Raw genomic sequence first — 12857 nt, 5'->3', positions numbered from 1 at the left:
CTGCTGGTCCTTGGGGTCAAGCCAGAGGAGCGAGTCGGTTCACATCCACATTATGTCAACTCAGAAGGGGAGAAACTATAGCACCCTCATGTTGTCAGACAACTGCCCTCTAGGGAGAGAAGAGTGGAGGCCCAGATTGGGAGGAAGCACTCTTTGGAGGAAAGGTCCCTGGTCCCTTTTCTGGAATCTCCAGGGAGAAGGCTGCTCTGATACTCACACTATGCAATTCCCATCCTTTCTCTGTGGTTTTCATCCACTTCGAGTCATCTGCATTGGGCTGGCACTGGTCATTCTGAACCTGAGGCAGCAGGAATTTGAGATCAGAGTCTCTCAGCTTTCTAAGGAAACGAGTTGCTTACCCCATGATGCCCCAGCCCTTCAGAGGGCCCTTCTTATGGGAGAAGGACTGAGCTCAGAAGTCATGAGATTTGAAGTATGGCAGGAGCTAGTTACACACACAAGATGTCAGTACGTGGACACTAAAGAAATTACGTGTTAACTCAGAGCTGTTACGTGCCGTTTTCATGTCTGAACAGGGCAGAACACCTACGAATCTCCCAGACTCTATCTACTCTTCCCCCCAGGGTCCTTTGACTTCTGCCTTTCTCTTTGCCTTTTGAAGCCTCAGCTCACTTTGACTACAGTTCTCTCCAGAGGGAAGACAATTGTGAAAACTTCCCGAGCAGGACTATGCGTGTGATTCCTGTAAATGAATGTGAGCCTCGGAGGGTCTTTACCTCCCACCTTCCCCCTCAGCCAGGGGCTTACAAAAAACTCGAAGATGATGCTGGAGTCTGGGTAGTAGTATTCAAAGTTAACAGTGCCAGACTGCTTCAGGTTCACGGCGTACATCAGCGTGGCCGTGCACTCATCCGTGTTGGAGGAGATATAGTCACCCAGAGGAACCCACTTGGACCTGTGAGGGAACAGGAGCCAAGTTCACTGTCAGGAGCCCAGCCCACCAGGGTTTGTGCGATATGCAGGTCTCATGTCCTGCTAGGTCTCTGCAGAATTCCAGACTTGTGATTCACAAGTGGAAGCTTACACCTGAAAATGCTCAGTGAAGAATGACCTCCAAGTCAAGGAGCCTGGAGGTACAGCCAAGAGGAGGACAGGTAGGTGTACCTCCACATTATGCAGAGCTACCCAGAAGATAGACGGCAGGTAAGGTTGTGGATAGGGGGAGGTAGATAATATTTATTGGTTGCTTACTAGCTCCCAGATGATGAACTACATATTCTACATTCATGATTCCTTTCTATCAGTAAGAGGAAATGCAATTTTGTCCCCATTTAAGGGATGATACAACGGAGGCTTGTTGAGTGCCTTGCCCAGTATAACACAGCCAGCAAGTGACAGGGCTGAGATTCAAACCCAGGTTTGCCAAACTCAAAGCTCTCAAAGAAAGTTAGTAGATAAAGGTATTCTTCAGAACTCAGAAGTCCATCCAGTCTAATCCACCCATTTTCTTGGTTTTGGTTTTGGTTTTGGTTTTGAAATGTCCACTTTTAGATGCTGCTAGGAACTGGTTTTTATGGGAAGGGGGAAGGGAGAAGGCATGTTGATTTTGTTTTCGAAATACCTCTATTGTGTCTACTCTACCCAGGGGCTCTTCCTTCTCCTCCCCGCATGTCCCTCAGCTCTGAATCAGCCCCAACTCGCCTCCCTGCATCCAGTCCTGCTTCCTCCAATCCCTTCTCCACAGTGTGGCTGGAGAGAGACTCCAGAACAAAAATCTGACCCTGTCACTTCCCTGCTTGAAACTCTGACTCCCTGTTGCCCTTAGGATGGGGTACAAACTCCTCACCCACTCTCTATGCTCCAGCCCTACAGCATTTCTTTCAATTCTTCTGCCAAACTTTCTCTCACCTCTGGGTCTTCCCACACACTGTTCTCTCTTCCTGGAACAAACTTCCTCCTCCCTCCACCTATTTAATTCCTACTCGTGTCTTAGAGCAAACGTCACCTAATCTGAGAAGTCCTCCTTGACTCCTTTACCTGCCTCTGCTACGTGTGCCCTCAGCTCTCACTGTTCCCTTTCTCGTAATCACAGTCCTCCTGTATTTCATTTAAACATGTTATGAAATATTTAAGACCCGCCACGCTGCTTATGAAATGCAACACAGCAGAAGTGTTGGTGTACCCCTGGCTAATCTCAACCCCCTCCGCATCACACACACCTTTCCCCACTGTCAAGTAATCACTTCCCTGAATTTGGTGCTTGACGTCCCCATGTGGTTCTCTGCCCTTCACTAATTATGTATGTATTTCTAAACAATATACTGTATGACAGCATTTTGCACGTTTTTATATCTTATGTCCTCACGGATTCTGAAACTTGCTTTTTTTCCCTCAACACGTATAATGATTGTGGGATTCCTCCATATCCATAGTCACATGTGAATAAGAGCTCTTCTTTCACTTTTACCAGTACATAAGATTGCTTTCTATGGTTCGTCCATATTTATTTATGCATTACTTGTTGACGGACATCTAGATTATTTCCAGTTTTTTGCTATTGCGTGCACTCTTGTTAGGAACATTCTCGCACGTCTCCTTCTACGCATATTTGAGTGGAAAGTCTGGGGGTAGAACTGCTGGGTCACAGGGTATGTGAACCTCCAACTTTACCAGCTATGGCCACGTTGTGCTCCAGAGTGGCTGCCGTCAGCTACACCCACCCGCAGCGAAAGACAGCTGTTCTGGCTCCACAACCCCCCCCCCCCCACACACACATCTGGAACGGTCAGACGTTAAAATTGTTGCCAATATGATACGGTAGGACAGAGTGTCTCAGTGGGCTTTAAATCTTATTTCCTTAACTCTAAGTGAGGTTGAGCATCTTTTCTTAGTTTATTTGCAGTTTGGCTTCCTCTTCGGGTCATACTTGAATTCTTCTTGAATTGCTTGTCTTCCTGCCTGGCTCGTTGATGCTGTGAGGGCAGAGACCAAACTTAACTTGCTCACTTCTGTGTCCCTAGCGCTAAGCCCTGGACCTGGCACATAAGAGGGACTCAGGGCATTAAACAGCTGAATGTGGGAAATGGGTGATCAAAGACAATCCCACTATTTCACTGCTGTGCCTGAGACCAGCCCAGGTCTCCAGTGATTAATAATGGTCAGTTCAGGGGACCTCAGATTAGTCCACTGTTTTCCCCCTGTGTTTGTCAGAATAACATGGTACTTCCAGCTCTTCAACAGTTAGTGTTATTCACAAATGGAAGCATATCCAAAATACCTAAGCTGAGCTCATCCAAGATACCCAGCTAACCTAACGGTACTGGTTCTCCTTGTTAAAAGAGACAGCACTTAAAGCTGATGTGCTCCACAGCATCAGCTATAAATAACTCCTGAAGGTGGATGAATAATTCAAAGGATGCCATAAGTGGATTTCATTTGCAAAATGCATCACAATTCTGACTTTTGTCAGAGCTGTCCCTGGTGAAGATCGTTTCACGTTCAATGATAACATGTCTTGATTGATTTCTAATGCCAGGCATCGCTCCAAATCTTTACAAGTATCATTTCGTTTCATCCTTACCACGGCCTCTAAGAAGAGTACTATTTTTATCACTGGTTCTTAGAATGAGGACACCAAGGCATGGAAGAGATTAGGAACCTGCCCCCCGTCATTTAGCTGTGATCTGCTTATACCTGCTTTGTTTTGCCATGGCCCTGGGGAAAAGGGAGGCAAGTTTTCAAAGAGGAATTCTCACATGGTGGCCACCCAGACACACGGCCAAGCTCACACTGGGTAGCACTGTTTATAAATTCAGGTTAGAAAGAAGAAACTGTACAGGAAAACTTAGAGGCTTCCAACGTTTGAGACCCTTTTTAATGCTTTCTCTCATTCTTGTTTCACCTTCACAGCATTTGGTGTTCTGTTCTTCTCTGTGAACGTACAGCATCCTTTCCACGACTCCCTTTTCACTCTTATTCCCTTTTGCTTATCCCAGTTTTGGATCTGAGGACTGTTTCCATCACCTTAGTCCTGAGACATTTACCCAGGAACCAAGGATGACCCCCTGAAGGCTCAGGAACCTGCCATGGAAACTCCATTCAGTTGGCCTGTTGTGTTTTCAATTATTTATTTTGTGTCTGCTTTGTGCCAGGTGTTAGATACTGGAGACACAGCAAAGCACAAGACAGCCCTGACCACCTCCCTCTTGGAGCTTGCATTCTATTTCTAGTGGAGGAGACAGAAACTTATCACGTAGTTAATAACATAGTAATAACTATGGTAAGTGCCATAAGGAGAAATACAAGATGATGTATGTGTGTGTAACAGGGGCCTGTGGGGTCAGGGATGGCTTCTTTGAGGCAGTCACTTTTAGGCAGAGACCCGAGGGTGAAGCAGGAGTCAGCTGGGGGAAGAGTTGGAGAAGAGTGTGTTAAAGGCGCCAGGAGGGCGGGAGCATGGTGGCCAGCTGGCTGGAGCTCTATAAGCAGGAGGAGAGGCACTGGAGAGAGGCTGGAAGAAGGGGCAGGGGGCAGAAGCCCTGCAGGCTGTGACAATGTATTGGATTTTATTCCAGTGGGAATCCACAGAATCCAGAGTTTTGAGCAGCAAAGTACTGTGATTGGGCTTGTGTTTAAGAAGATCAGTCTGGCTGCTGAGGGGACGGTGGCCTGCAGGAAGCTGGGGGTGGAAGCGGAGACCAGCTGGGAGGTGCTAGAGGCAGAAGAGGTGGGAGGCGCCACTGGCGGGGTTAGTTTGGGGGCAGTGGGCTTGGATTCAGGTAAATACACAGTCGAGCAGGAAAGCCAGACACTTGGTGGCCTGATAGCAGCTGTTATGGCCTTTCTGGGGCATGGTGGGGAAATCACAAACCCTCTCTAGGTGGCCATTTCCTCTCCATTTCTCCTTTTTCCCCCTCCCAGGAATGTCGTGGGATGCCTTAAGATCCAGGCCCTGAAGCAGTCTGTGCTGTGGAAACACAAGTCGTTTTGAACAGACCCACATCCGGCCTCGCTGAGAGAGAATGATTTCTGGACTTTCACTGCTTCCCCAGACAGGGAGAAAACCCTGCTTGCATGTGCGTGGCGACTGACCGACTGAGCCAGGCCTGCGCCTTGTCCAGGGTCAGTCACGTTCTCTGTTAGGACTAAAATGGGGGTTGATTGTCTTTAACCCACACATTCCCTCTCCTTCCAGCTTGAATCCTCTCCAGCTTTATCTCTGCTGCCAACATTGTCATACTAATGATTTTGACTCACAATATTGAACTCTAAAATAACATTAAAATTGGACTGTTAGAGGCCTCCTGCCTGGCTCACACAATGGTGCTTCTAGGAGATTTAAGTATAGGAATGGGAGACATTGTTCCCAACTTTAGAAATCCAGGTGTAATACAATTAATCCTTTTTTTTTTTATCATTTTGATTGCTTGGGTATAAGAGAAACTTTCATGTACTTTTCTCCTGTATTCTTTGTCAATATTTGACAGCAGTGGACGATTGTCTTTTACATCTATGCATCCCCCAACTTTTCCTCTCTAGGACTGGATATTGCCTTGCGTGCACTAAATGTTATTTGAAGGTGGCAGCGTGGGGCAGTGGAAAGCTTGGTGTGAATTCCAGTCTCCCCAGTTGTAAGCTAGGTAATGAAGGACAAGTCACTGAACCTCACTGAGCCTCCAGTTACTCATCTGTGTAATGGGAACAATAATACCTATTTCACTGTCACAAGGGTTCTTGTGAGGATTAGAGAAAATAATATACGTAAAGCATCCAGAATAGTGCCTGAACTACAGAAGGCACATCATTTAATTCCAGGGATAGGATACTCCCATCCCGGGAATTAAATATGCAGAGATTTGATAAGGATAGCTCACCCGTTCTGTAAGCACTCTGGGCTGAGCCTTTCAATTACTGAAAAGATTTCCTTCTGAGCTGGAGAATTCTCTGGTCATCAGGATCTCAAAGGGTTTGGAAGATCTCAGCCATCACTGACCAAAGCTCTGGTCCCACTTTATCCTCCCAATCCCATACACTCAGACCAGTTTTAGAAGCTAGCACCAAAGCCAGGAAGATACCCAAGGCTTTGCACATGGTGTTGCAATCAAGTTGAGGAAGTTTATTGGCTGATCCAAAATTCCACATGGAATCCAGTTGGATTTTGTTTTAAAGGGACTGGGCCATTTAATCCTCGTTGATCTTATCCACCTGTCTCTATTTCACCGCGTTTTTCACCTGTCACAAATACCTGTCAGTCGCTGGTAAGCTTAGGTCAGTAAGGCTGGGCTGATGTGGATGTCATGTCCAGCAGTCCAGTGGGGGCCTGCTTTAGCCCTCACCCCGAGGAGCAGGAGAGGAGGCTGTGAAGTGCTCCCTGCAGCCCCCTCCCCAATAGGGGGAGCAGGGAGGTAAGGGGGGCGTGGGGCTAAGGGGGCGGGCGTGGAGTGTGGGGAGAGGGGCAACTCACGAAGTGCAGTTCTCAGTGGAATCTGTGGTGCTGTCCTCGATCTCCACGTTGGTTGAGAGGCTGGCAAAGCCATGGGGCAGCCCATCCCACTCGTCAAAACGGATGCCTGTGCCAAGGGAGTAACGGCCCTCAGCACATGGCTTACACGACTGGTCCTTCATGTCCAGAAACTCCCCGGCTTTGCAAGAGAAGGCTGGAACACAGAGCGGGGACAAGGGTGGGTGGTGAGGCTGCTGCCACGCAGGAGAAGTGGGTGGGTTCTGTGCATCCTAGGGGGAGGAGCAGAGGATGGAGACCTGGGAGTTTCCCCCACTAAGATTTGGAGCCATGGCGCATCTTGTATGATTCCACTTCCGTGGAATGTCCAGAATAGGCAAATCCATAGAGACAGAATGGAGATTTGTGGCACCAGGGACTTGGGGGAGGGGGCATGGGGAGAGATTGCTAATGGATATGTTTCGTTTTGGGGTGATGAAAATGTTCTGCAGTTAGATAGTGGTGATAGTTATGCAACTGTGTGAATATTCTAAAGCCACTGAGCTTTATAACTTACAGGGGTGAATCTTCTGATGTAAATTATATCTCAATAAATCTGTTATTTTATTCTATTTATTCTATCTGTCTGTTTATTTATTTATTGGCCACACCACATGGCTTAAAGGATCTTAATTCCCTGACGGGGGATTGAACCTGGGCCACGGCGGTGAAAATGCCGAGTCCTAACCACTGGACTGTCAGGGAATTCCCGAAGCTGATATTTAAAAAAAAGAAAAGATTTAGGGCCTTGTTGCAGGACTTTGGGTTTGTCCCTGTCAGTCTCGTTTCCTAAGGGGTCGAAGGGGTAGCCTCAGCCATTCTGAGAGCTCTCCAGTGAAGAGCATGGTCTCTCGTGCTGACCCCGCTGAATGGCACCTAGCCCTTCAGCCTTGAACTTCCCCCTTGAGTTTCTGGCCTCTGTCTTCTCCTTTCTGGTCCCACTGCCACTGTACTAGTTGGGATTCTTGTGACCTGTTAGTTCAACCATTGCAATGTCCTCCTAACTAGTTTCTTGTCTTTGCTCATTCGGTGGTCAGAAGTATCTTTCTAAAACACTCATATGTACTATTATTTCTGTTATTTAAAAAATAATCAGGCACCATCCCCACTTTGGGTTATAGAATTAAGCTCTCAGCCTGGCATTCAAATTCTTCCCCAATTTTCCCCCAACCTAACTTTCCGGCTTGATCTCCCACTACAGACCTTTCTCCACCCTACTCCTATCCATCCCCTCCCTGTGTTGCCTCCACCCCAGCCCAGCTCTTCTCTGAATGTGTCTGATGTTCTCCCACCTCCAAGCTTTTGCTCAAGTGGTTCTCCCAGCGGTTCCTGATCCCTAAGCATCCATAACTCCCATTCTTTTCACCTCATACAACACATCATATTGATGTGCGCCTCCCACTAGGCTCTGAGCTCCTCTAGGGACGGTGGCTCAGCGACTGGCACAGACATAGCAGGGGCTACATAAATGTTTGCTGAAAAAAATGAATGGATGAATGGGTGTCTGCTCCTTCCACCAGACTGTACGCTTCGGAAGGCAGAGACTGTGCCTTATTTATCTTTGTGGTTCACATAGCAGGTGCACGTAGTGCTCAAGAACGCTGGCCAAGTTTACTGAAGATGGCTCATTTGTTTCCATTAGTCACACCTCAGTTCTACTCAGATCTTAGCAATATCCATTCACGGATTTAACAAGTACTTATTTGCTCACCTACTGAACCAGGCACTAGGCTAAGCTTATTTTAGATTTTAAATGCCTTCAACCTCCTTTCCAAATTTTCAAGTATTCCTTGATTCTAGTTCCTGATTTCTATTGTTATCCACTGCCCCCCTTTGCGTTTCTAAAAGGAACAGCTCAGGGGGAATAGCTGCCAGTGGTAGCAAAGTTGTAGCTGCAGAGTCCCAGAGGTGGGGTGGGAGCTGCAGGGAAGTCACTGCCTTTCCGGCTGCATGGTCAGCTCCACAGTCAGGGAAGATTCTTGTTCCCTGAAGTAATGCCCAGTGCATTTTAAAGGTCTGTCTCTGCAGAAAGTTATCTTCTCTGGCTTCTTTTTCAAGAACGACTGCAAATCACAATCTTTCCTAAATGAGTGACTGTGGCTAGTGAGTGTAGGTTGGAGAGAAATGCACAGCCAAAAAAAGAAAATGTATGCAAACAGAGAAAATATCTAAGTGGCACACAGCCGGAATTATTTTTACTTTATACCCTCATGGGATTTAAATCTGAAAATAAAACAAAAGTAAATTGAAATACCCAGTTTGCATCCACGAAATAACACTTCTGCACCAAATCTCAAGAGGTTTGGGGATGAGGACTGACCGGGTGGGAGGGGGGCGGGGCGAGATCTGATTCCTTAAGGCAGCCACACTGTCAGGAAGTGCCTAACTTGGATGGCAGGATGCTTGGGGCAGAGGCCAAAGCTGAGAGGCAGGGCTGCTTACAGCACTCGGTGCCCTTGACGGGGTCAGGGAGGCTGGTGCACAGGCCCGGGGTATGCGGCACGGCGACCCTCCACCTGGAACCCAAGCTGTCACACGCAGTGTACTCGTAGTGGTACTCAGACTGCAGATGAGAGAAGAGTGGGCAAAATGTGCATTAGTAGTGGTCAAACATTAACAGCTTCCTACCCACTTCCTGTCCAGCACAATGGCTACTGACACTCATCATCACAGTAACGGGCCCTGGGTCCCCGGCAGGAAACAAGGCATCATGAAACCAAATGATTGTTATCAAACACGTACACGAGCTACGGTTATTGGATCATTCCTCCCCACCGGCCATGGTCTAGTTCCTAGAAACCACCCCCCCCCTTTTTTTTTAAAAATGACTCTCTTTGCGGTTGTGTATAAATGTCCTGATAGGCCAGAGGAATGTGAGAAGGTAACTAAAGAACAGGCTACAAACAGGTGGGATTTTTCTTGTCCCAAACTGCAGAATTTATGAGCAGGGACAGGTCCATGAAAAATTTACAAAGGATTGTGACAAAAGCTGTATTTCTGTTTCCCTGATTTCCTTGCATTCTTCATGCTCTCTCCTTTTCTCCAGAAAAACTATGAATTCCCACCTCGAATTTTATGAAAATGTCACATTTAGCCCAGGCAGGTGATAGGTTCTCATCACATGAGCCTATTCATGCCTAATTTCTCTGTGCAATGGAAACTCACAGCTCAGTTGCTTTACCTGAACTAAGAATAAACTGAATAACAACAACAAAGCTGCCAAATCAAGCATTAAATAAAACAGCAAGAGCCACAACAAAAATCACAGAAAGCACTACTTGGGAAAAAGAAAGCACAATAAACGTGCCAAATACTCTTCAACATTTCTTCCTCTTTTAAATCTCATAATAAACAACAGTCCATAGAATTAATGTGAATTTGGGCTTCCCTGGTGGCGCAGTGGTTGAGAGTCTGCCTGCCGATGCAGGGGACACGGGTTCGTGCCCCGGTCCAGGAAGATCCTACGTGCCGCGGAGTGGCTGGGCCCGTGAGCCATGGCCGCTGAGCCTGCGCGTCCGGAGCCTGTGCTCCGCAACGGGAGAGGCCACAGCAGTGAGAGGCCCACGTACCGCAAAAAAAAACAACAAAAAAACTATAAGAATTAATGTGAATTTGGTTCTGATAAGCATTTTACAATCCTCACTTACCAAAAACTATATTCAAGCCCTAAAGTACTTTGTATTACTGTATCCATAAGAAAAATAGAATTAATGTCCCCCTTCTACCCATATGAAAGGATGATTGCATAATATATAAATGCAAGGAGCTGGGGCTAAAACTGAGACAATTTGAAGTTGGCTAACCTAAGAATGTATCAGAACCAAAAAAAGAAATCTTTACTTTTCCGAGGGGTTAAATAGACTGCCTTTCATCTCTTCTAAGATGCGTATTTCTTTCACATTTTAACATCTGTGAAATCAAGTTGTGGCTTATAACTGACACAATTAAGGAAGCATCGTGTCATGTTTTAACTGATGGAGTTTTTCCTTTCTTTTTGGTACATAAAAAACAGTTCTATTTCTCCTGTGCTAGCCTGGCTTCTCGCGGCTTCCATGGAACCGTAGACACACTAGGGGTTCCCTGTACCTTATGCTATTCACTCCAGGCCCATCTACTAAGCATAGGCTTTCTTTTGGTCTTAGAAGCAGTGTTATTTCAGACTTGTGGAAATACAGTAAACATATTGTTTCTTGATTTGTAGTTTCAGAAACTTAGGGTGATGACAGAACAATTTTAGAGCTCCATTTTTATTGTCTTCTATTATAAATATTTACCAAATATATATTGTCTGCTCAGCACTTAGAGGTACTAGATGTTGTGTCCAGGGTGGCTCAGGACAGCAATGCATAAACTGGGCACTTTCATCCAGAGGGAGCAGATGTGGAGTAGAAGGAGGAGTTGGGGGAATTGTGAGCCTAACTTTTTTTTTTTGGCGGTACGCGGGCCTCTCACTGTTGCGGCCTCTCCCGTTGCGGAGCACAGGCTCCAGATGCGCAGGCTCAGTGGCCATGGCTCACGGGCCCAGCCGCTCCGCGGCATGTGGGATCTTCCCGGACCGGGGCGTGAACGCATGTCCTCTGCATCAGCAGGTGGACTCTCAACCACTGCGCCACCAGGGAAGCCCCTACTTTTCCTCTTAATTCCATTCTTTGCTTCATCCCAGAGGACTCTGAGGATAAATAAGGCAACTAACACATATATCAATTCAGGTCTAAAAATGATACTCTCCAAAGGGTTTTGCTGCAAGAAAGAGGGGTAAAATCCACAGTATGTAAATTAAATGGAGAACTGAGTGAATCAGGCAGAACGGACTCGATGTTCTGTCCGCGAACATAATTATGCCTGTCATCTGCACAGTGCTTTTACATTCCCAAACACCATCTTATTTGATCTTTAAACTCCCAGAAGGCAAGCAGAGCCGGGGGCGTTTCCTCCATTGCACAGATGAGTAAACACTCTCCATGGGGTGAAATGGCTTGTCCAAGGTCACACAGCTGGTAAGTCCCTGAGCTAGAACTCAGGCTTTGCTACCAGGAATCTTCCATCCTCATAAGTCCCATCAAACACAAACTCACACTGGGAGAAATTTAACAGCCAAATTTAAAAATTAAGCAAGGCAGTGTTGGTTGTCTGCCAGCAACCAGGCTCGCTTCTGAGGCCTGAGAAGTGGTGTTAAAACATCTAATCTGGGGCTTCCCTGGTGGCGCAGTGGTTGAGAGTCCGCCTGTCAATGCAGGGGACGCGGGTTCGTGCCCCGGTCCGGGAGGATCCCACATACAGCAGAGCGGCTGGGCCCATAAGCCATGGCCGCTGAGCCTGCGCATCTGGAGCCTGTGCTCCACAACAGGAGAGGCCACAACAGTCAGAGGCCCGCGTACCGCAAAAACAAACAAACAAACAAAAAACATCTAATCTGTTCGAGCACATCATTTCAGTCACTCTGACTGCATTTGGCCTCTCGGAGACACATGGGCCAAGCCTGCTTCTCTTTGCATCGTCTTTCATTTGGTGCCCCCTGGGTCCTGCTCTGGTGGGAGGTTTGCCGGGAAAATGCTGGTTCCGAACCTTAGAAAGTTTCCCTTTCAATATGTGCTACTTTACTTCATGTCACTTGGGGATATTTACACCACCCAATGTGGCTGGCTCTGCTGCAGCTGTTTCAAATCTGAACTATACTTTGCGATCTCACCATCTAAGACATAGGCTTAGACAGACAGTTAAATCAGAGACATAACTGGCAGCGCTCCTCAATTATATTCAGAGTTCTGTGAACAAATCAATTCCCCCACAGTACCTCAGTTTAACCCGTGATCTATCTTTGAGAGCATACAGTCTGCATAATATACGGATTCACAAAGGAGACACACGAATAGATTTAATTCGTATGTCCAGCATACAATTCCTTGCTCTCCCCATTCACAAAGATATGACACAAATCACAATTTTAAATGGGGCACAGGAAGCAGTGGCTGCTGCCTGTTCATCGAGGAAAGAAGGGAAGGGTTTGAAAACGAGGGGTGGGCATCTTACTTAATCTGCCCTCCCCTAAATCACCCAGCCACATGTAATGCTCCCAGGCAACACAAGAAATTAGAGGGAAAACCCCCAAAGCTGGGATCTGCTTTGCCAAATATTGGTAATGCTGATCTTTCAGCTCCAGAAGAAGGATTCACTCAGACCCACAATGTTTGGGGTCCTTGCTGTCTGGGTAATGAGTGGGCTGCTGAAATGAAAAAATAATCACCAAGCCAGGATGGTGCCTGGATGCAAATGTGTGCTTCTTTCCACTTTTCCCCCTTCTTTCAAATAACATGTCTTAGTTTTTTAAATGATTGTCCAAGTAATAGATTAGAGACTAGAGATTTGTATCACTGGTCTACAGATTAAGTGCTAGAGA

At 46.7% G+C, this 12857-nt stretch overlaps 1 protein-coding gene across 4 annotated transcripts in view; it reads right to left on the bottom strand.

The window, feature by feature from the left end:
• ELAPOR1 (endosome-lysosome associated apoptosis and autophagy regulator 1) overlaps positions 1-12857 on the bottom strand; it is a 68795-nt gene that overhangs the window by 24505 nt on the left and 31433 nt on the right. For 2 of the 4 annotated variants that reach the window (XM_065875808.1, XM_065875815.1), the window contains exons 2-5: positions 8903-9023; positions 6425-6617; positions 769-916; positions 218-298 (exon numbers count right to left, since the gene is read on the bottom strand). In XM_065875808.1, the coding sequence (XP_065731880.1) occupies positions 218-298; positions 769-916; positions 6425-6617; positions 8903-9023 (543 nt within the window). The remainder of the gene's footprint in view (positions 1-217; positions 299-768; positions 917-6424; positions 6618-8902; positions 9024-12857) is intronic. The other 2 variants (XM_065875812.1, XM_065875820.1) reach the window with 2 other exon arrangements.

This window comes from Phocoena phocoena, chromosome 1 (genome assembly GCF_963924675.1).
Source record: "Phocoena phocoena chromosome 1, mPhoPho1.1, whole genome shotgun sequence".
Classification (NCBI taxonomy): Eukaryota; Metazoa; Chordata; class Mammalia; order Artiodactyla; family Phocoenidae; genus Phocoena; species Phocoena phocoena.
The sequence above is the reverse complement of the archived record's forward strand: the minus strand, read 5'-3'. Positions and strand labels throughout refer to the sequence as shown.